Source organism: Aspergillus lucknowensis (assembly GCF_044049455.1).
Source record: "Aspergillus lucknowensis strain CBS 449.75 chromosome Unknown BJX67scaffold_24, whole genome shotgun sequence".
Classification (NCBI taxonomy): domain Eukaryota; kingdom Fungi; phylum Ascomycota; class Eurotiomycetes; order Eurotiales; family Aspergillaceae; genus Aspergillus; species Aspergillus lucknowensis.
This window is the reverse complement of record NW_027263568.1, coordinates 205,212-227,173: the sequence shown is the minus strand read 5'-3', so window position 1 is coordinate 227,173 and position 21,962 is coordinate 205,212. Positions and strand designations below refer to the sequence as shown.

Genomic DNA, 21,962 nt, shown 5'->3' with positions numbered 1-21,962 from the left:
TTTGCCCAGGAAGGAGGAGCTTGGAGGGCGGCGCGATGGCATACCAGAAGGAGACAGAAAGACCCGCATCCAGCTGGCACTCGAGTCCAGCACCTGGAGGGGTCAGCCAGGTTAATAATTGAAGCGATGATATCGGCACAGCGAAAGTCGGGCCATCTTCATCGTTCCAGATGGTCAATGGGAGCGGGTCGGGAATCTGGCCCACGTGCAAGCTTGTCATCTTTGACTATGGTCCGAGGCTCTCTTCTCCATTCTTTCGACAAGATCAGGATTGAACAAGATAACAGTGCGGGGAGCTCCAGACTAACATGAATCACAACAGCTGAGTCCGAACCTCGCGTACCTATTCATCTGCCCGTGCTGGGCCCAGGTAACGTCCACTCTTACAGTCATCCAATTTGTTGGGGTTTTTCATTCCATACTAGATACATGATGTGAAGACACAAGTCTGGGAAGAAACCTTAGAAAGAAAACGCCAAACTCCGCCGCTGTCATTGTAGGCAGTCCGGCCATCCAATGGCCTGATTCAAGCTAGGAATATTCTGCTATATATCCTTCCGGCTCTCTTCACTGGGTGGCGTCCCAGGTCCTGAGCTGGCCATGTCCCAGCTACTATTATCCTCACTTTGCCGACGCCGTTGTTCACCCCGTTCTCGCATCGCGTCGCGGATCTTGAAACTAACTTCTTCATAGCCACCTTTGGACGTCAACTGGCTGAGAGGCTTCAGCTTTAACTGCTGTCCCGACGTGCCCGGCAAACCACCAAACGAACTGGAACGGCTGTGGCTGTGGCTGCGGCTGCGATTCCGGCTAGAAGGTCGAGTTGAGAAAAACCCAAAGTTCGCGAGGTTATGGAAAGACTCGTTTCGAGGAAGTGGTTCTTGGGTAGCAGAACCCTCATCGAAGTTTACGGTGCTCGCCCTTCTAATCTCAACAACCGGTACCTCTTCGTTCTCCAGATTCGCAGGCTGTCGGTTGAGCTCACGGAAGGGATCTGTCATGATCTTGGTGGTGTCGATGTCTGGGAACAACTCAGGACCGAGTGTGTCTATAGCGTGCGTGACCTGCTCGGCAAGGGCCGCGCGGCGCTTGCGGAGTTTCACCAACGTGTTGGCGGACCACGGATTGAGTGACAGAAGTAAGGGTCGCAGAGATTTCACGATATCCATGCCAACCTCGCCGATACGTAGCGCTGCGAATGTAATCGTTGGAAACAGGATCATGCCAATTGGGGCAAATGTCCACAGTGGTACGCCGGCGGGAACGATTCCGTTGATGCGGTTGTGGTAGGCCCAATAGGTAAAGGCCACAGTATAAAATGCGTACAGCGCAGGGGCGAATGCAAGAGCAACGAGAAGCTTCCAAGTCGCCATCACGTCACGACCTTGAAGCTTGACTGTTGAAGCAGCGAGTGCTTCCTTTGATTTCTTCTTTGAAATGAGTTTGGTCGCGGTGAAAACCGGGGCAAACAGAAGAAGCCCAGGTAAAGTTCCAAGAGTGAGGAGTGCTAATTTCCCCAAGCGATAGAGCAGTGTGGCAATTACTTGGATAGACGAGAATTTCGCATAGTCGACCTGGTGGTCACGAACCCCTAAAAGGCGCAGCTCCTTGTTATAGTCTGCGATGGACTTTCTCAGGCTCACAATCCGTGGGTCGTCTTTAAAATGCGAGTACCCTTTGACGAGACGTCGGTTCAGCTCAACCACCATCGGAAGCGGGAGTTTCTTCCCCTTCTTGTTGTTGTACAACCGCCGCGCAGCTTGGATGACCTGCAGTTGCTCATCTGTGTTAGTCTTGGTTACGTTAGGAATCGTGAAACTAACCATCAGGGTCTCGTAGTCAGGGCTCGTTACTGTCACCGCCACAAGACTTTGGTATATCAAATCTAGTAAGGCACCAACAGCCCCTCTTCTATCTCCATTTTTATACTTGTCTACTAACTCCCTAGGAACTTCTAAGGGATTCCCGAATTCGATCACCGCCCTCGAACGGAACTTGTGAGCATGGAAGTAGTTCATGCCACAGGGTACGATTGTCAAGCCGCAGTCCGGATTCTCGGCTAATGTGCCAAGAGCCATGAGAGCCACGCCAGCTAAGATCTAGATTAGCCACGTTTGTGTTGAGTATACGGGGGAACATTACGTTTCAAGGGAAGCAAATCCGGGCGATCGTGGCTGCCTCCTTCTGGGAAAATGCCAACACAGCCACCCGCGAGAAGTCTTCCGAAGACCGCATCATACACTGCGCTCTGGTCCACATGGGGTGCCACTTTATACTTGGAGCCGTTGAAGCCCTCGCGATCCTTGTCTGACAGGTCTCCGGCGAATTTTCCATCATCTGTAATGTCCTTGCGACCCGTCAACTGGAAGAGCGCATCCTTGTGTGTAAAGGGTTTCTTCAAAATAAGTTCTTCCGGACCTCGAATCTCGGCGATGCTTCCGCTGTGCGAAGTCCCGTTGATAGTCGGGAGCGCGATCGTGCCGTCCTTTTCGAAACCCGGGCCCTCGAAATTGGTTCCCACACCGCGCAGGAGAGTAGGCTCGTTGACAGGGTCGGGAAGGTATACGGTGCCTTGGCCGAGTTTCAACATGTCCATTGCTCTGGCCACAGGCACAGTTCCAATATTCCTGGCCAAGAATCCGATGAACTTGCGCCGAAACGATTTCTCTGCAATCAAGAACGAGATCCGACGATGCGCCTCAGTGCGCAGGACACGCATAAGAACTAATGAGTCGACGAACTACAATAGTAGAGCGATCGTAAGTATCTCCGCCAAGTAGACAAGATTATGAGCATGTGTTGAAGAGCATCACTCTACCTGATTAGCATGGGGAGCTGCCACAATGATCATTGGCCCCCTTCGTGGAATCTTCCATGAACCACGCGGGTGGACCTCCCTGAAAAAGAGGTCTATGAGAACCGAAAATGTCCAGAGCACAAGATCATATAACCAGCCGATTAACGGCGGAATATACGGCTTCCTTGCCATGACGTCAAGTGAGACAACGAAGTAAATCTCAGCGCCGCGATGAATTAGAGGACAAGTAGAGGAGCAGAAGAAAGCTCAACCAGGAGAACTCGTCAGTGACTTGCTGGCGTTGGCTTTTTGGGTTAATTCCCACTCCTGGAAGTGGCACCTTGGATCAGAGGTCGACGAGAACACATGTCCTGCGACCGTAAACAGCTCAGTTAAAGCTGAAAAGCGAAAGCCGAGAGAAATCAGGGTTGGACTTTGACCTCTAGACCGCAAGAATGCTCTGTTTCGTGCAGCAGGAGGTGTTTTCCTCGACAGCTCTCAGGGATGGCAGTAGCGCATGTGACGTGACAGTGCTTGGGTTCAACAAGACCGAGTCTTGATTGCGACAGGAGGTAATTTTTCTCTTTGGTGGGGTGAGCGTTGTGGTAATACCAATACCGCTCGACTGAGATAGAGATGAAGCTAAGCTCATCACCGTGGACGACGTCTTAAATCCCTACTCGAGATTATAATACTAATTGCGAAGACCTAATACTATTTTCCATCTTTCTTCCTCGTGATAAAAAGCTTTGATTCAATCCACCGCACGTCTGCCCTTGGGTCGATCTTTCAATACCACCACAACGGCGCCAGGCTGACAGTATCACGAAAATAAAGTTTCAACGTCAGTGGGGTACTCAGAATGGAACTCTGGAGAATTTCGAGGAACAGCGCCAGACTGCGAATCACTCGAAGTTCAAGACAGTATGCTTTCATCAAGGCCACCACTTCCCCAACATCGCTCAGGTATTCTCGGCGAGTACTCGATGCATCATAAGCCTTGATATCATGGGATCGAAACACAAGCTCTCGTCCTTTCCGATACACACTGATCGCCAACTAAGATTGTCGGGTGTGCTTCTCCGGTGCGGCCGACCTCTTTGTGGAATCGGCGGCTAGACTTGAAGGAACCACCTGATCGGATGCGCCGGAATGGTATCAAAAGGCACCTCCAATTGACTGGACGAATTGGGGGAGATCATGCCGTTCTCTACAATCATGAGAGGCTCTTGGGGACTCTCGCCTGATCACACAGAGCTAGGCACCCGGAATACTCGCACTGATACTTGGTGGAATGATGCATGGGCCATCAATGGAGGGCCCTGACTTGCTTCGGGCAAACAGCAAGTCATCCAATACATTCTAGGTCTTGCTTGAGCTAGATCTTATGCAAAATAAACAGTAGTGACATTTTTGTAAGGTAATCCATAAAAACCTCGGACCCAAACCCGCTGCATGGCATGATGAGACGATGTGGAACGGTGACGCCTGACGAACTTTGATGATGGGAAATTGTTTTTTTAAGTGCTGATGGGATATCCACCAGAGCAAATTGATATTGGCCTCTGACCAGTTTTAACAGTGGTGAAACATGCACAACTCCTTCCCACCAGGATGGGATTTGCCCTGTTTGTCTCGGCAACCAGTGGAAAGCTCTGCGCAAATTGAATGCTGGGAGTGGGAGGGAATCTGCGACCGGTCGATGGAAATGTCCTCCGCGAATAAACCTTCCAAACTTGAAGCTTGCCTTAGGCATGGCCTATTTGCAGCAGCTGGACAGCAATTGACGACCCTTGTTGTCATTACGTATGCGGAACGCTAAAGCGGCGCCTTAAATACCGCGGGGAAGCTCCTGAAGCGCCGCGAGTCTGCTGGAACTACTCCTGCGAAGCGTTGATTCTCTCCAAAACAACCTCGAAGCGCAACAGAGTCAAGAACAGGAACAAGTCAAAGCGTCCGGATCCTCGAATCATCGAAACCAGCCGAACAGTCGGCCCGTTCCAGACCGTCATTAGCCCATTTGCTATCGCAATCAACACTCCACCCCGCTTAGCGTCTCACCCGTATTCCCCCAGGTACTACTCCCGATACCTCAAGTCCCTCCTATCCTGCTTTCGTCGGACGTCACTGGCACTCTGGCTTCCTTTGCAGAAAAGATGTCGATCAAGTACGTGGATGAGCCCCACTTCCTGGTAACTTTTGACCTCGGCCCTACACTTTACCTTCAACACAAGCAAAGTCCTGTTGACCTTAAACCAAGGACATTAGAATTCTTTTCATTTCCCTCTTTTCGTGCAGGCGCCTAGAATTTGCTAACTGATATATTAGCTGGGTAATGCTTGACCAGCGCAAAGGCTTTGTTCATCTTCCGAATGAACGCTTGATCTACACCTCTCCCCCCCGCACAAGCTTTGGCCTGCAACCGCTCCCGTCATATACTGGCAGAGACTCTTTGTCACTACAGAGCAGTGCTGGTCAGGTCTATCTGACCAACCAACGGGTAATTCTCTCTTTTATTCGACGATCATCTGTTTCCTGTGAGAGGAGGGCCCCCGCTAACAGTGAAGGATGTAGGTCGTCTACATCCCTGCTCAACGAACAGCTGAGTTGGAATCATTTTCATCTCCCATTCTCAATTTACATGATTCCTACGTATCTTCCCCCTTTTTCGGGCCGAATGCGTGGAACGCAGTTGTCCAGCCAGTGCCTGGCGGCGGCATCCCACCGTCGCTGCCTGCCGTTCATCTGAAGGTGACCTTCAAAGAAGGCGGGGCGTTTGATTTTCACACTCAGTTCGAAAGGATCAAAGAACGCCTCCAGCAAGCCGTTGATATTGCCCGGGAAAGTAGTGGCCGAAGCGCTGGTGATGTTGACATGTCCAACGTCCATCTAGAACAACTCCCGGCTTATTCTGGCCCGCAAAGTGGCCTAACACCCAACAGCGGCAGTAACGAAGCTCCAAATTCTCGACGGAGTCCTTCGGTGAGCAGCGCTCAACCGCAAGAACCTCCTCCAGACTACGAACAGGTCCAGCAACAGAGTGTCGCCAACGAACTTGAAGAAAGATTGCGGCGGGCGAGCTAAGGAGAAGAAGCCTCTGATCTTTGATTTTCTCCAATTTCCTTCTGCAGCTGAGCGTTCTGAATCTTCACTTGAGTCCTGTTCCTTGTAGACTACCGTGACAAAACGACGACCTTCAAGATCTCTCCCCCGCCAACTCAGAATTCAATATTTCTCGAGTTACAACGACTTCAGATTAGTATCCAAATCCTTGATAGTTTTGAATGGAGAAGTGGAAAAGAGGAACCTTGGATGGCAAAAGCGTCGACCAATCACGTGCGCGATAATTGCCCAGTCGCCGGTGGCCGGGGTGTTCCGATTTTCCCTGGACAGCTTCGTGAAAACCACCAAACCTCATCAATCTCGCTCGCTACCGTCCAACGCAACCCTCACCCGTCAACCCTGGACCTTCGGCCTTCCAGTCTCATCAATTGACACCTTAAGACGGTTCAGGATGGGTTTTACCGACTATTTTTCCGACGTTATCTCCTCCTGGCTGCCCGAGGCTCTGGCTGAGGCCCCGGCCCAAGAAACCGAGGAGACCAGCGCGCCGGAGGCCGAGCTCGAGGTAAAGGCCGACGAGACGTCTAGCGAGGAGAGCACCGAGAAGAGCGAGGACTCCGCTGAGGATACCCCTGAGGAGAGCTCTGAGGAGGGAGAGGAAGAAGCGGAAGAAGAAGAGGAAGAGGAAGAGGAAGAGGAGCCTGAGGACATCAAGCCCAAGTTGGAAGAGGGTGAGTATTTTGCTCAAGTTCTCTTCTGTTTTGCTTCTCTCCGTTGCCTGCTCTCTTTGCCTCTGGATCCGCCGTTTGACTCAGCAACGGATACACAATCGCGGTCCACGAGCCATTGATGCTAGAGAACCTTCTCCGTCTCCGATCCAGCTCCTGTCTTTCGAGATTACTAACTCTACTTCTTGTTAGAATGCGCAAACTCCGCCCAGTGTGGTCCCTACAAGCACCACTACGATGAGTGCGTTGAGCGTGTCACCCAGCAGCAGGAGGACCCGGACTACAAGGGTGCCAAGGAAGACTGCGTTGAGGAATGTAAGTACAATTGCGCCGGGCCAGCGCGACTTGATGGCAGCCTCCGCATGCATTTCGGATCACCCATAACTTATTCCCGCCTTTCTCGATAGTCTTCCACCTCGCCCACTGCGCTACCCAGTGCGCTGCTCCCAAGCTCTGGAAATCCCTTAAATAGACGAGACACCCCGAAACGATTTCCGACCTTGGTTTCCTTTACCGGATATAACGAGACCCAGCCAACGATATCATCCGGCACGCACTCAATTATAAAAGCAAGTAGTAAATTACTGCGGCTGGGATTGGGATACTGTATCATTTCCTTGTCGAGTTTCACGCTTAGAGATTGAAGGGTGATGGGAAATATATCCTTCAATGCGTATGTACAGATAGCTGGTCTCCGCCTGTTTTGCTATATCTCCTTGTGTTTTAGATGAATGCTACTTCCCTCTAGACTTATACTCTTTGTCTATGCATGTTTTGGATGAGGAGGCTCCAATAGGCCCAGTGCAGATCTGAACCCCGACGGGCCTTGACCTCGAACCTCTGACTGGTATTATCTCGGGCAGCCACTTCTCTCACCCACTGTTGTAGACCCCGTTAACACCCCGAGGCATAGGCCATGGCGGCAGGCACGACACCGGAATCCAAGTTAAAGTCGCTCTTTCCCTACACTGCTAGTCCTAGTAGCTATGAGGAAGGAGCTACCTGGAACCTGGAACCCGGGGAGCGGGCTGTATTTTTCAGCCTAACAGTGCAGAGCATTAGCGTCATTACGGGAAAAGAACCATACCGAGACACACCGACCGGAGCATACATGGAAGACACCATTCTGACTCTTGAGCAAGTGCCACTGTTTTGGGATTAAACGTACACAACCATACCGTATTTACGAGAACTCAAAAGGTCACTGGAACCGATTGGGTGGATCCCTTGGTAAGCTTCAATATCACCAATCCTGCGCGACTCGAATGGGACATACATATTTGTATAGCCTCTCCGAGGCGGATTTTCTTCGTGGCTCATGCTCTCGCTGTCAAGGGGCTGCTCCCCACCCCACCTTGAATGACATCGTCAGGGGTTGACTCCGAGTTCAGAGAAAATATTTGCTAGTGAGCATTATAGGAGCTAATAAGGTCTCCGGCTGTATACGACAGCCTCTCTTCAAGCTCCTAGACATACTTCGGAGGGCCCAGATAGAGGCAAACATTCTGTGCTTTAGGCTATTTTTGTGGACCGAATACTCCTGGCTGTACTCTGGTGTCCTAAAATGTACGCCATCTGAAACCCACTAGCCGCGCATCCGCAAAGACAAGGACGTGGCGGGGATCCCTGACTCCCAATAAAGGGCGCAACGGTCCTTGTGATGGCCTGCGCATCATGTCCGCATTTGACAGCCAATTAGTTGAGCTGACGATGGCAAAAGATTTCCATGCGTGAATGCGAGAATATTTATCTTCATTTCGTTATCAAGATTTGGCTATACAAGTCTAATCGTAGGAAATTCTATCGTATAATCGTGGAAGACGTACCCTTGGAGGGAGGGGAGGGCGAGACGGAAAATACGGTAAGTTCCGCCATCAAAAGGACGTGGAGGCGCGATAAGTTCCCAGAAACACAATCAGGATTGACATGGAGAGTTCATCGCAGGCTCAGGAAAGCAAGACAAGGGTTATGAGGCCCTTGTCGTAGAATAGCTATATTCATTCACCTTATCCAAGGTTGTTCGTAGCTGGTCAGAGAATAGTGCCAAACCTATACCGAGGAAAAGAGCAAAGATTGTAATCAGCAACTTGTTCCATGCAAACCGACGGGATCTGGAAGGAAACAATGAGGAGGCAATTAATTGGGTTATAAAACAGGGAGCAACTTACCCGAAAGCCTGCTTAATGCTTCGCACATAGTAGAGTTCCCAGTTTTGTTTTGTCACATCTTCCTGGCCGACTGGAACCCCTGTCCAAGTTACGCGCATTTGAGTGACACCGTCAAGGTCGTTCTGGTCAAAGTTGATTTCGAGAGTACTGAAATGACCGGCGGGCCACTGAGCCAAACGCCACTTCTGAACCAGCAGCTTAGGCGACTCGAGCTTGACGAATTCTCCAGTGACATTACCGTCGAAAATCGAGAATTTTCCCCCGGTTTGTGCGCCGTCAAATTGTCGAGGTGCTCCGCGAGTGAAAACAGCAATGCGCTGAGGGTCCGTGAAAGTTGTAAATAATTCTTCCGCGGTGGTGCGGAACTCATCTGAAGCGGTCACTGTAGCGGTATTGACAGAGACCTTATTGGTGGTGGTAGTGGAGGCGGGTTTGGGAGTAGAGCTCTCTTTGGCGACGTTTTGAGGGTGGTACGCCGGCTTCGCGAAGCCGCTAGAAGGGTTCTCACCGGGAGCATGTTGGATATCCTTCCCATGCTCGGAGATCAAAGCAGGACCAAATTTTGCCAGGCATTTCCTGATCTGTGGAACAAGCTTGGAGCGCACAAGATCCTTCACGGGCTGTTTGGCGGAAGTATCGGAGTAATTCTCGATTTCGAACTATTACGCAAGGTATCTCCTTAGCCCAAAGAACGTAAATCTCGGGTTCAAGTAGGGAACATACGACATACTCATCTTCCTCTGTATCGTGGGCTACCTCAGGAATTGTGATAGTGCCACTAACAGCCTCCTCGTCCTTGGTCTTACCTAGAGTGCGGCTTAGTTGCGATTCAAAAGTTTTCGGATCCAGCTTCGAACATACCTTCGTACTCCAGTTGCAGCTTCACATCGAACAAAGTGATGACTTTGCCTTTCCTTTGGCTGACGTCTACGTCGCCATCCATGGTCAGTAAGCTTGACACTTGTGCGGTGACGCCATCCTCTTCGACGGCAAGTGTCTTGAGATTCTCCGTAAGGTATTCCTTGGCCCAGGCAGAGACATCCTTGTTGACCCAATGCCAGTTGTTAGGGTTGTGGAGAACCATGATGGCGGTAACTTTTGGACTAGTTTATATTTCTAGAGATAGCACCCTGCTGCGAAATTGACAGCCACCCGGGAATGTCAAGTAAATGGATTTGGGTTATGTTGAACGCTATGGGGTTCTGCTAAGCGATGCCAGAATTAGTATTGGCTCCATCGACGCACGTCCGTGAAGGAAAGAAGGTTAAAAATTTCAGGATCCGGGTAGCGTTCCCAGACCAGTAAGCTGATCAGCAATGAAGATGGACACGAGTGTCTAACTTCCTCTGACTGGTGCCAGCTAGTTGTCTCATCACAAAAAGGCAGAATGTGGGTGCAATTGGAGGGGGAGAAAAGAAGAAAAATTCAAGGCCACTTACAGTTCTGACAGGGACGTCCAGATACGAAGATGCTGTAATCAAAGTAGATCAACCCCAAAGTCTCCTCGTTGTAAAAGCCGGGGAAGGTAGAGTGAAGTACCGTCGAGGAAAGGAATTGTGGATTTATAAAATCGCGCTATGTCCCCGGCAATTGTCAAGTTGAAGTGAGAGAGATTTGCAAGGAAAGCTCTAGAAGGGTATAATGAGTCATGTGATATATCTGTGCTTAGTCACTAGATTATTCGAATCAGGACTAGCGGGGTTTGGGTCGACAACATGTTCTAACCTCGAGGCACCCTTCGCCATGAGCTCGTAACATCATATCAATACATTGCGTAGTAACGAATGAACACGGGTATCTCGTTGAAAATCACAAAATCAAGATAAACCGTGCGAAATGTGAATCATTTCTCATCAAACTTCTTGAGGCCGGGTCAAGTCTGCTCCAACTGCTCCAAATCTTCCCACCCATCCTCTCGCTCCAGCTGATCCCTCACTCTCTGTCGCAAAGCCTGGATCTGACTCCCCAGTGCCTCGGCCCACTGCCCTTCGACCGTAGCAACCTTGTCCTTCAGGTCGTTTGTTAGCGAACGTTCCTCGCTCGCACGGCTATCCCGCATCTCCGTAGCCACCGCGTCCTCAGGCTCGCCACGGCGAATTCGCTCCGTCTCCATGAGTTTGCAATTCGCCCGCATGACGGCCGATTTCACTTCATGTAGCAAACAGAGGAGGTTAATCTGGGATTCAATGTACTGATAGCTTGATTTTTCGGCGTGCGAGACCAGAGTGTAAAGATATTGCAATGGATGTTCGTGGTAGCTAGGATTCTCTTTGTATTCATTAGAGGGGATTTGGATCTGGAAGCCGCTCATGTTCTCGGGTAGTTGTTGAACGAGAGTAAGAAGGGAAGGAGCAATATCCCAAAATGCGGAAAGCTGCATTTCCACTCCTCGCACGACATTTTCCTCGATGACTTCCTGGAAGGATTCGAGGCGAGACAGGGCATTCGCTTCGTAAATTGCGCGGCGATCAAGTGCGTCACGAATGAAGAAGTCCGTTGTGCTGCGGATTTTGTCCTCGATTTTTTTCTGCTTGTAGGGCAGGATGACGACGGCCTTGTACTTCTCGTCGCGGTCACTAATGAGATCATACATTTCTCGGTGTAGCTGCTCCCGAGCTTCGAAGAGCCACTTGAGCTGGGTGAGTTTTTCGAGTAGTTCGGGCTTCTCGTCGCCTTCTTCTTGCGTCTGGTCGGGCGTTTCGTGCTGCGCGTCGTCAAAGAGCCTGCTGCGGAGTTCGTCGATGCAAACAGTTGCTCGGTCGATCCGGTCGGTCAGGATTGCCTGTATGGGTTTGAGGACAGATTCTTGGTATGTGTCGAGGACACGTTTTGTTAGAGCTTGCTCGCGCTTATATTCGTCTTCGATGAGGGCGGCTTCTGCTTCAGCAGCTTCAGCGAAGCTGATGCTGCCGTCTTGAATCTGGCTTTGGATGTTCGTCTTGAATTGGCGTCGGTGTTCTTTGACACGCTCGTGGTGGTCGTTCCATAGGGCTTCCGTGTCAGAGGCATGTCGTTGCCTGGTGGATTTGATTTCGGAATGGTCACTAATTGATCGGACTACGGTTCGATACGTTACAAGGTCTGGGTGGCTATTGTTAACGGCCGGATAGTGTCGGGGATAAGGAGGTGGAAGTGTAATGAGCCTCGAGACATCCATTTTCCTTGGCTCGGTAGAAGCGCTGTTGCTGCTCAGACTAGTTGGTGCAGGATACCCTGGAAGAGCTTGATCCTCGTGCCATCCGACTTTCTCAGGCGGATATTCGTCTGGGCCGTATTCCGCATAGTGGTTGAACTGATCGAAGGAACTGTCCACAGTTCCGTTACCAGTAGAGCCTTGGCTTCGGAGTCCGAGGGGCAGTCCCATGTATTTGGACTCGCGCTTCGATCGCTGAACTCTGCGTTCGCCCCCCTCGCTACCTGACCCCGTTCTGGATTCCCACCAGCGGCTTGGTGCACGCCCTCTGGAGCTCATCTCATCATTACTGATACCAAGACTGGCTATGGGCGAGAGGCAAGGTTTGTAGTTATTCCAAGACGACTCCCCACGGCTCTGGGGTATATCTAGTTTAGGCGCTTTGAACGACCGTCTGTTCAGGGGCGCTGGAGCCGGCTTCGGTGGTAATTGGAAGAGTCGTTGTTGGATAGGTTCCGAGCTGAAGGAGCCGGACTCGAAAATCTTAGCATATCGCTCACGGCGAATCTGAGATTCAGTGATCATAAATTCGGTGAAAAGCCGTAGGGCTTCCTGTTCATCCGTAGCGCTGGCCTCTTTTTCGATGAATTCCTTATGCCTTTTCGTCGCACTCTGGATGAGCTCAGTGTCCTGCTTGACAACTGAATCAAGCGACTGTCCGCTATGGTTTGAGAGTCGTCGCGGTTGCAAAGTCGGCGAACTCACCGCGTCATTGGGTAAATGGAGGATATGCGAGAGCGGGCGTTCGTCCCTGCGGCTAAGTCCTGAAGATGGCCGGGAGTCTTGTCCTGATTGCAGCGGAGGGGTCGGGAGGGCTTTTGGAGGGAGTGCCTGCGATGAGCTTTTCGCGTAAGCGAATGCATGCTCTGCATTCGGTGAAAAAGGTGGCGTTTGCGCATATCGGTGCGATGGTGGTCCAAGTGGGCTCGGCTCAGCTCGTGGGGTAGAGAATGGTGATCGGTTTGACGAGAATAAGCTCGTCGAAGACGCCCGAGATTGTGAAGTAGGCATATCCGAAGTGACGCTGTGGTTGCTACGCGGTGTATACCCCGTCACAGCACCAGGACGGGGGTGCTCGGTGTCATGCTGGTCTTCAAGGACAAGGTTGGACGGTTTTACTTGACCCAGTGCATCGGCCCACGGGTTCGTGCTATTCGACACTGCGCTATAATCGTCCAAAAATTGGCTTTCTCTGTTCCTGCGCTCAATCCTCCTTTCCCGGATTCCCTTGGCGCTGGTGTCCCGAACCGCTGGGCTGCGAAAAAGTCCCCCGCCACTGGCAGGATTTCGAGACGAATGAGAAGGCTCGTTTGATCCAGAGCCACTAATATCTTGAGAGATTGCCGGGCTTGATGTGTCAATGTTGAGTGGCGTTTTGTCCCTACTCCGCGCGGTGTTAGTGGGACCTTCATCCACCCATCCTGCTGGTGTCGGCGGGATACTACCCAGCCCGGTCCCTAGGGATGGTGGCTGGCGCGATAATCCCTGCGAGCTGCGAGACGATGATGTGTCGCCTAATCCATTTACGCTCTGCGATCGTGGGCCGGGCGGGGGTCCTGGAGGAGGCGGCGGGAGAGGCATGCCTGGCTCCCAGGCTGGCCCCTGTGGTGATTGGCTTCTCGACTGACTTGCGGCCCTTGATGTGCTTGCACTGCCAACAATAGGGCCAGCAGACACAGCCCGCCTCGAACTCGGAGGACGGCCAAATTCATCACGTTGTACAATACTTGAGTGACTATAGCCATTCACATGGGAATGCTGTAGGTTATCCTCCGAAACCATAATATAAGCTTGTTGTCCGCTATTATACGAGGCTTGATCGTGGTATACATCGACGCGGTTGTGGGAGGATGACCTGGAAGATGGAGCTCCAGGTGGTAAAGGGGGAGGTGGAGGAAGCGAAACCTGTCTGTTGTGGCCAACCTCCCCACGGGAGGCCGAAATAGGACGAGTACGATGGGTTGATTGTTGCCGAGCTGCTGCTGAATAGGGAGACGCGGTGTTGGGAGACGCGGAGTCGAGAACCGGCGTATTATGGATTGCGAGATCGGCCTGCTGTTGCTGGCTCGGCAGAGAATACGGCGGAGGTGGCGGTGACAGTTCTGAATGATAATTTTGTTAAATCTACTCTGGCAAACGGAGCAACATATTCCCATCCGCCCAGCAAAGGGGGACGCAAGAACATCAAGGTCACGGCCGTCACAGAGGCCTCCCACGAAGCGTACTAACCTGACTGCGGCGCTCGTTGGTGCGGGACGATTCGAAGTATATTTCCCGACGATGCATATGCCGACTGGCCCGCATTCATAGGACTATTATTGAGCGGGCCCCAGTCCTGGGGATTGTAAGGGACACTGTACTGTCGAGACGCCATTGGGGACGACCCTGGAGCTGCACTAGTAGCAGAGTTCACAGCAGGGGACTGAGTAAACGGGCTAGATAAGGAGGTTGTTGAAAGAGGCGTTGCCGCGTAGCCTGCCCCGAGTCCGACACCGAGTCCCTGGAGCTGATGATTGTTGAAGGCGGTGGTTAGCGGAGGCGGTTGGATGGCATATTCGCGACGACCAGGAGAGGGTTGACCGCTTGTGGCAGTCCGTGGTGTTGGCCAGCCGGTGTTAGCTGTATATGGGCTGGACGACGGGTCGCCGCCAGTGTTGCTTGAGGACCGCCAGCTACCGACAGCCTCGAATCAGTCTCAGATTCTTTGGAAAAAAGAACAAAGAATGAGGGGAGGGGAGGGACGGCGCGCACTTATTCATCCTGGTGCAGTCAGGAGCCAACCAGACACGGAGCCATGATGATTATCCACGCAACGAAAAGGGGAAGAAGACGGAGTCGAGCAGGGACCAAAGAACACGAGCCTTGCAACAGGCGACAGGACAGGTCTGTTCGAAGAGATGCGAGCGCAAGACAAAGAGCAAAGAGCTCCAATAATGATTCTCAGGCCAACCAGGTGTGGAGGCGGCTTGCCTCTTGTTGGAACTTGGGTCCAAGAGCCCTGGAGAGATAAAAATAACACAACCTCAGTCAAGTTTGGGTCATGAACGTGGCTGCAGAATCCGGAGCGGAGTCTTTTCTGGCTGACGATGCGCCATCGCATGCAGCCTTGGACATTTCATCACAGACGGCGTGGTGTGGGCGCTTAAGGCCTGGATTGGCGTCTTCTCAGAGGCCAGACAGCCTCCTCTCTCCACGCCTCCCAGCAAACCAGCGTTGAGATCACAGTCGCCCTTGTCGAACTTGTGAAAGGATTTCCTGAGCTAGACCAAAGTCGCCGTAGCGCAGGATGGCCAGTTGTCCCATTGGGTTGGATGATCTTCGAAGAAAAGCATTCTTGAGGGGATCAAGCCAAAGATTCCACAGCCGCGGACGACACAATCTGAGCTTTTCAGACGCAGGACGGGGCAAACAAAGACCTTCAAATTTCTTGTCTCACCGCAAGCTCAGGCTAATGCACTTTCTACAACCCCGCCTTGGTTATTTCAACTACCAACACAAATATCCAAAGATGATTTCGATTTGTTTCTATGATATTGGAAGAAAAAATGAACTAATCTGGGTGCTCGCACATGAAGATGCGGTTGGTTTCGAGGAACTGAAAGCACATTAGTCTCTGACCAATGACCAAACAAACAACAGCAAGGCGCCAGATCGAATCAAAAGTAATTTCAGATGCATGCCCTGTCACAGGCGGTGGTCATCAAGAAAGACATATGTTGACCGTCGTGATTAAATTATAGTAAATCATCATGTAAACGAAGAAGTAAAAGGAAAAGGAGAGAATACTCACACAGTGTCCAAAGCTGCATATCGTGGAGCTGCCAGGTAAGCTATTCTGCGAACTGGGAGCCGTCAGTATTCAAGACAGCCTCAGGTCGGCGAGGAATAACAATATGGCGGCTGATCAGTCACGACAATTGTCTTCTTAGTTGGCAATGCCAACTTGGACATATGCTTGTCTTTTTTCACGTCGAATCATCACTACAGGAGATAAGGGGATGAGGATGATCAAGACATACATGTTCCAGTTGCTTCAAGCTGAATGCATTGTCTTATCTCATAGCTATGCTTCATGAATAGTTAGCAACACTTCCACAGCGTGATTTAGGAGTGTGTCTTGAAGATTTCAGGTCAGGAAAGCATGAATGGTAAAAAAGGATGTTGTCTGCATCGAAAACTCGAATAAGACTCGTCATCTAGAAATCATCATTGGAAAAGGGGGGAAACAGGAGCTGGGAGATGTACCTAGGAGTGCTATCGAATATGGAATCAGGCCCATTTCGACTCTAGTTCCGGTATTAGCCTCATGCAAAGAATGCGTTCAGCAGAACATATGATTCAGGCAAAGATCTCAGTGGGCGAGGTTTTCTAGGCCTGCCGCAAAAATGGCTTATCCATCAGGACCGGACGTTTTGTCTAACGCCGTCGGAGCCCAGTGCCGCTTCATCTTCAAAAGTATGTATATGAAAGGATCTGCTTGTGACTCTTACCATCGAAAGACGGATATCTGGCATTATGGCCCTAAGACACCCTGCAGTTGTCAGCATTTGTCAAGGATAACCATATCGAAGTACATAGAACGAGATATTTGAGGTCAGAAATAGCCATATGTTATCGTCAGAAACCCGAAGGTCTCAGTCGGTAATTTCCAGCGTATATGAATTAAAAGAAGCATCATTCTAGAGAGGGCGAAAGAAGGAGGAGATAATACGTACAGTTTAAGTCACATTCGAAGGTTGGTCAGGTGCGGCGGCTGGGTGGGTTAGTCCTATTTCTCGAGGTAAGTAAGCTAACGTTGCGCTCCCTAGCAACTCAAGAAACAGGATATTTTTTGAAAAGTATCAGACTGACGTGCAAAGAAGTGAGTTTTCATGCCCGAAAGGGGTCAAAGACTCTAGTTTGAATGGTTCCAGTTATCATCATACAAGAGGGAATGTGGAAAGCAGGAAAAGCGAGAAGAGAATTTCGAAGGCTTACCAAGTAACTGTGTGATGAGAACAGATGACGTTAGTGAAGAATTTTATGGTGATCAAACTGCGTCTGCAGCATCTTGGAGATAAGGTCTGCGTGTCCCAATCATTACAGACACAGCGAAGTTTGACGAGTGTTGGTGGAGGAGAAGAGCTGGGAAGATTTCACGAAGTTTTTTTGGTCTGCTCCGACCGGAGCTAGTTTTACCGAGGCGCTAGTATGAAGCTAGTCTCAATATGGCTAGCATGTAGTTCAACTCGGCTAACCAATAAGGAGCAAAAAAGGCCAGAGCAATGAACCTTCAAGGAGGAATCCCACAAAGCCCGAGTGGTAATCGAATTACTTTTTTCGTGCAAGAAGATAATTTTGATTCTTTTCTAACCTCTGACCTTGCAGTCCCCCGCAGGAATCAATGGAGCAGCCAGCGTGACGAGCCAGTCGAGGGCCACAACCGTGCGATCTCACGATGACTTTGCTGAATCCTTCACTTCCAGAACGAGCACCCACCCAGTCTTCATGTCCGCTGGTCGTAGGTGGCTTGAATGTCCAAGTTCTCGCGTCTGCTCCACACTACATAGAACTAAATTCGCCATACGCCCCGTTCAACGGATCACCACCTTGCCCGCACCCGACATCCCCTCAATCCTTTCGTGCCAATCTGGAATGGCTCTCCCGGAGGGGTATACACCATGATCCATTTACCGAGACTATCCCTTGTCGCCGTGATCCTCCTGCCATCGGTCCCGGGGTTTCCCACGAGGACGTCCTGCGCCGGCACACGCGTGAGATACGTCACATTCCCTCTGTCCGTCATGACCTTCTTGATCCACTGTATCTGACTAGATCGCGGCAACACCAAGTCCGTCAGCCAGTTGTCATTTGGTCCGCTCCCGTCTGATTTGAAAAACCTGGGGATGGCGCTCTGCATGACGGCATTTGCCCCATATGTAACGCCCACTGCGCCTGAGAAGACCTGTTTGATTCTCGGTCAGCGTCGGTCGAGGTTGAGTGGTGTGAAGGTGAGGTTTACAGCTTACCAACTTCCGATGTGAATGTCATCTACGTTGGAAAGTGAAGTGGCTCTTGTTTCTGTCATTGTATCTGTTCTCATAGTGTGGTTCATTGTCGACAACCGGTCGTGTGCGAGCTCCGGGCTTCGACCCCGCAGCATACATATTCTCAATGGGATCCCAGCCACGACAGCAATTCCACCAAGAGATAGCGGAGTTCGGCAAGGAATCAGCGTGGCCAGATTGAGTAGCATCCAAGCCGAGCCATTGTTGGTCCCCCAAAAAGGCGTGTGCAAGCGCGAGCGGCTCTCCACTGAACCATTAGTTGACTGGGTGGATCGTCATCAACGGCCACCATTAGGAGGATGTGTGGTTAGTTGATGATGTTGATGCTATAGCTGCTCGCTCACCAACAAGAATGCCATTTGCCAGGTCGTCATAGACAAATGACCAGTCAATGACTTGGTGATCTGGGACCGCACCACCAATAGCAGAGTCATTCTTGACTGCCGTCTTGTTCTGCCAGTAAGGGATCGAGTCGCCAACAAGGGTCTTTGGGAGATACGGATACCGTTGGCCAATGAACTTTCCAAAGGGGAACACAGTTTGAGCGTTGATGACACTTCTTGAATTATCTGGTACCCGTTAGCCAAGCTGAATTATACTGCTCTCGAAGACCAGCTTCAAATTGCGGCTGAAAACGTACCACTCTCGTGCACATAATTCCCCCATGAGGGAACCATGCAGATCCGGATACCTTTGCTCCACGGCAGGGGATCCTGGCCAACAATATGGGTGACCGGTTCCTCGAGGACATGGAGAGGACCAAGGAAACATTAGAAAACACTGGAGACGAGAATCTGCAAACTCGAAAATAACAAATCCGAACTCGAAACCCTCATGTTATTAACATTCCTGGTACGACGTTCAACCGATCACCATTCCCTCAAAAGTTTGCGTGCACTCCTCACTGTCATCCTCGATTCTCCAACCCCTCTGGTCCTACGGCTACCTGTTATAGCTATAGCTGTTACTCTTCTCTTCTTCAGTGCTATTTAGCCGTCTGCTGGCAGGAGTTTCTTTTTCTGATCTCGTTTCGCTGGTGACTCCACCCTAAGAGACCATCATGTCCGTCCAGCCGCCTGACCGGGAATATTCAATGAATTTTCCCGCCTCAGAGCCGGATTCTCACGCGCGCGGCAAACGCAAAGTCTCGGCCTCACCTGCGAGTTCGACCACCGGCGGATCTGAACCGATCAGACATATGCCGTTAATCTAACACCTCGATAGACTCAAGGGCATTTTTATTGCTTTCCGAAGTCGCTACAGCCCGATTACGCGTCAAGACAGTTGCCATCGGCTATGCAGTGCATAGTGGGATTAATGTGATGTGGCAGTATGTTATTCCCTTCACGTACATCCCTGATAAAGAAAATTGGTGCCGGAAGAACGCTTTTGTTTTGGGCGGGATGTGCCTCTACTGTCTTTTGTACCTGTGGTTCCAGCAGCCAGAAGCGAGCTGCAGGTCTTTTCAGGAATTGGACGGGATGTTTACCAAGGCATTGCGCCCAGGAAGTCCAAGGGCTACAAGACGGATGTGCAGATGAATAATGAGGCTTCTGCGGCTTCTCGAGATGCTTAGACTGTGAATGTAGCTGATAGCTAAAACAATTGAACACGTCAAGTCAAACAATCCCGTTGCCTTTTGCCTCTTTCTCGACGGGGATCGAGGTCTCTATTCCAAGCCTCGAAAGGCTAAGGCTGACCATCAGTTTCTTCCCATGAAGGTCGGATCCTCTGGCGCATCATGTGCCTTGAAAGAAAGGTCTCGACCAAGGACCACTGCAGTTACGGAGTTATCAAATTTGCCTGTCTGGTGACCTTCTTGGAGCCCACTTTGAGTTCCTCGTACTTGGGGACACTGTCGTAATTCTCCCTGTTGATCGCATACTCCAGGACAACCTGACCTTCGAGAAGACTCGTAGCCAACCTCGCAATTCATTGACCCGCAGGAAATAAAAATTCCACCACTGGGCTGACCCTGCACTGTGATCGCGGGAATCTCGGGGCCTTTCGGCTTGAGCAAGAAGAAGAGCCGGGAGCTCTCCCGAAGAGACTTAGCGCGGGGGCGTGACCACGGTTTGCAGCGGGAAACTTTGGCTTATGACGAAAACGCGAGGGCCGCAAGTCAAAGCAAGTCCAATGTCAGTCAAACGCTCCACCTCCTGCTCCAGCTCTGACGTTCTGGCTTATTCACCTGCCTGGTAAAAGATTGCTCCTGCTGGATGCATGGCATGCGCATTTAAATACAATGCCTGCTTCCCGCGGACCTGAGGGGTCCGTGATAAATCCCTCTTGAAACGCTTCTTGTCCTGTAGAGAGACCGTTCGATCTTCCGATTATACTTCGTTCGGAGCCAGATAAAGCACTCACTCCTACCCTTCCCCAGGACTCTGATAGGCCATTCCGGGACTCCTCCGCTGAACCGAGGTCAACCTGTCAAAACCATATAACCTTCTTACCCCGCGAGTCAATCAGCTTCAGTTCTCAATCCAAGCCTCTGAACAGTCATCATGGCTACAAACGGCAATGAGAATGGCGCTGTAGGCCAGGAGAACATCAACACCGACATCGTCACCCTCACAAGGTTCCTCACTGAGGAGCAGGTGAAAGTTCCTGAAGCCACTGGTGACTTCACGTGAGTCTTCTCTGGCTCATAACTGTGCAAGTCACTCGAGCTCATCCGTACAATTCTTGAACCTAGATTACTCTGCCACGCACTTCAATTTGCTTTCAAGTCCATTGCGTACTATATCCGTCGGGCGACATTGATCAACCTAACCGGTCTCGCTGGGTCCTCAAACACAACTGGTGATGACCAGAAGAAGCTCGACGTGATCGGAAACGATGTCTTTATCGCCGCCATGAAGGGTTCCGGTAAATGCCGCATCCTCGTCTCCGAGGAGGAGGAAGAGGCCATCATCTTCGACGAACACCCCAACGCCCGGTACGCCGTGGTCTGCGACCCCATTGACGGCTCCTCCAACCTCGACGCTGGCGTCTCAGTTGGTACCATCTTCGGCATCTTCAAGCTCCCCGACGACATCCTCGGGCCTCAAGCCAGTGTCACTGCTAAAGACATCCTCCGTCCCGGTACCGAAATGGTCGCATCCGGCTTTACCATGTACGGTGCCTCCGCGCAGCTCGTCATCACTATGAAGAGCGGCAATGTCAACGGCTTCACCCTCGAAAACTCCCTCGGCGAGTTCATCCTTACCCACCCCAACATGCAACTCCCCGCCAAGCGCGCCATCTACTCCGTCAACGAGGGTAACAGTGCGTACTGGGATGAGTGGGTGAACGCCTACTTCCACTCACTCAAGCACCCCGGCGAGGGCGGCAAGCCCTACAGTGCCCGTTACATTGGCTCCATGGTCGCAGACGCCTACCGGACTCTGCTCTACGGCGGTGTGTTCGCGTACCCGGCTGATCACAAGAGTCCTAAGGGAAAGCTCCGTATTCTGTATGAGTGCGCGCCCATGGCTATGATCTTCGAGAATGCAGGTGGTCTCGCTGTTAATTCGCGCATGGAGCGCCTCCTCTCGATCCAGCCGGAACATATCCACGACCGGAGCGGTGTGTTCCTCGGCTCCAAGGATGAGGTGCAGAAGGTCATTGATACGTACCACAAACACAAGAAATAAGTATTGAAAGTTTGACTGAACGTCCCGAATGAAGGGGCCTTACTTGGCCGTTGCGGCGTCCGGTCGGAGTTCTTGTGGCTTCTCCAGGGAAATACGCTTACTGCTTTGTTACATATTAGCATCCTAACCTGTAGGGAAATTAAAAACTGATAAAAATTATTTATATACCTCTTCGCCCGTAAATCGTGGCCTAATCAATCGATCAAACGGAAGAAGGTAGAACATGATACGGCTGAGAGTCAGGGATAGATATATACACCGGGTTCATCCCGCTATTCGTCGAGGTTCTTGCCTGAATCCCCTGCGTACGTAACCCAATGGACGCAGT

The 21,962-nt window shown here is 51.1% G+C and overlaps 7 protein-coding genes across 7 annotated transcripts; 3 read left to right on the top strand and 4 right to left on the bottom strand.

The window, feature by feature from the left end:
• Positions 1–155: 155 nt before the first annotated feature.
• BJX67DRAFT_131926 (putative glycerol-3-phosphate acyltransferase Sct1) lies at positions 156–3,114 on the bottom strand. Its single transcript, XM_071024551.1, has 4 exons — positions 2,819–3,114; positions 2,143–2,740; positions 1,824–2,092; positions 156–1,769 (listed from the first exon to the last, which is right to left on the bottom strand). Exons 1-4 carry the CDS (start codon positions 2,987–2,989, stop codon positions 546–548), a joined length of 2,262 nt encoding a protein of 753 aa, XP_070885552.1. The 5' UTR covers positions 2,990–3,114; the 3' UTR covers positions 156–545.
• Positions 3,115–4,953: 1,839 nt separating this feature from the next.
• On the top strand, positions 4,954–5,881 carry BJX67DRAFT_381803 (uncharacterized protein; the record flags this gene model as incomplete). Its single annotated transcript, XM_071033083.1, has 3 exons — positions 4,954–4,964; positions 5,126–5,297; positions 5,372–5,881. The coding sequence occupies 3 exons, from the start codon at positions 4,954–4,956 to the stop codon at positions 5,879–5,881; spliced, it is 693 nt and encodes a 230-aa protein (XP_070885551.1).
• A 2,673-nt stretch (positions 5,882–8,554) lies between these two features.
• BJX67DRAFT_372512 (AHA1 family protein) lies at positions 8,555–9,840 on the bottom strand (the record flags this gene model as incomplete). The annotated part of the gene is made up of 4 exons (XM_071031262.1): positions 8,555–8,699; positions 8,757–9,415; positions 9,480–9,562; positions 9,618–9,840. The coding sequence occupies 4 exons, from the start codon at positions 9,838–9,840 to the stop codon at positions 8,555–8,557; spliced, it is 1,110 nt and encodes a 369-aa protein (XP_070885550.1).
• Positions 9,841–10,168: 328 nt separating this feature from the next.
• Positions 10,169–15,050, bottom strand: BJX67DRAFT_131753 (uncharacterized protein). The gene is made up of 3 exons (XM_071024550.1): positions 14,701–15,050; positions 14,179–14,621; positions 10,169–14,051 (listed from the first exon to the last, which is right to left on the bottom strand). The coding sequence occupies exons 1-3, from the start codon at positions 14,706–14,708 to the stop codon at positions 10,630–10,632; spliced, it is 3,873 nt and encodes a 1,290-aa protein (XP_070885549.1). The 5' UTR covers positions 14,709–15,050; the 3' UTR covers positions 10,169–10,629.
• A 415-nt stretch (positions 15,051–15,465) lies between these two features.
• On the top strand, positions 15,466–16,462 carry BJX67DRAFT_355158 (uncharacterized protein). Its single transcript, XM_071029283.1, has 2 exons — positions 15,466–15,544; positions 15,740–16,462. Exon 2 carries the CDS (start codon positions 16,095–16,097, stop codon positions 16,284–16,286), a length of 192 nt encoding a protein of 63 aa, XP_070885548.1. The 5' UTR covers positions 15,466–15,544; positions 15,740–16,094; the 3' UTR covers positions 16,287–16,462.
• A 1,825-nt stretch (positions 16,463–18,287) lies between these two features.
• BJX67DRAFT_381799 (uncharacterized protein) lies at positions 18,288–18,673 on the bottom strand (the record flags this gene model as incomplete). Its single annotated transcript, XM_071033082.1, has 2 exons — positions 18,288–18,565; positions 18,637–18,673. 2 exons carry the CDS (start codon positions 18,671–18,673, stop codon positions 18,288–18,290), a joined length of 315 nt encoding a protein of 104 aa, XP_070885547.1.
• A 1,349-nt stretch (positions 18,674–20,022) lies between these two features.
• fbp1 (fructose 1,6-bisphosphate 1-phosphatase) lies at positions 20,023–21,945 on the top strand. The gene is made up of 2 exons (XM_071024547.1): positions 20,023–20,628; positions 20,695–21,945. The coding sequence occupies exons 1-2, from the start codon at positions 20,504–20,506 to the stop codon at positions 21,632–21,634; spliced, it is 1,065 nt and encodes a 354-aa protein (XP_070885546.1). The 5' UTR covers positions 20,023–20,503; the 3' UTR covers positions 21,635–21,945.
• The last annotated feature ends 17 nt before the right edge of the window (positions 21,946–21,962 follow it).

Bases quoted from the DNA above. Each gene is read 5' to 3' on its own strand.
- BJX67DRAFT_355158 (XM_071029283.1), top strand. From the start codon at position 16,095: ATGGTAAAAAAGGATGTTGTCTGCATCGAAAACTCGAATAAGACTCGT.
- BJX67DRAFT_131753 (XM_071024550.1), bottom strand. The intron at 14,052-14,178 runs GTTAGTACGCTT...ATTATCATTCAG, and splicing joins CCAACGAGCGCCGCAGTCAG to AACTGTCACCGCCACCTCCG.
- fbp1 (XM_071024547.1), top strand. From the start codon at position 20,504: ATGGCTACAAACGGCAATGAGAATGGCGCTGTAGGCCAGGAGAACATC. The intron at 20,629-20,694 runs GTGAGTCTTCTC...TCTTGAACCTAG, and splicing joins GAAGCCACTGGTGACTTCAC to ATTACTCTGCCACGCACTTC.
- BJX67DRAFT_131926 (XM_071024551.1), bottom strand. From the start codon at position 2,989: ATGGCAAGGAAGCCGTATATTCCGCCGTTAATCGGCTGGTTATATGAT. The intron at 2,741-2,818 runs GTAGAGTGATGC...CTACTATTGTAG, and splicing joins CAGCTCCCCATGCTAATCAG to TTCGTCGACTCATTAGTTCT. The intron at 2,093-2,142 runs GTAATGTTCCCC...TCTAGATCTTAG, and splicing joins GGATTTGCTTCCCTTGAAAC to CTGGCGTGGCTCTCATGGCT.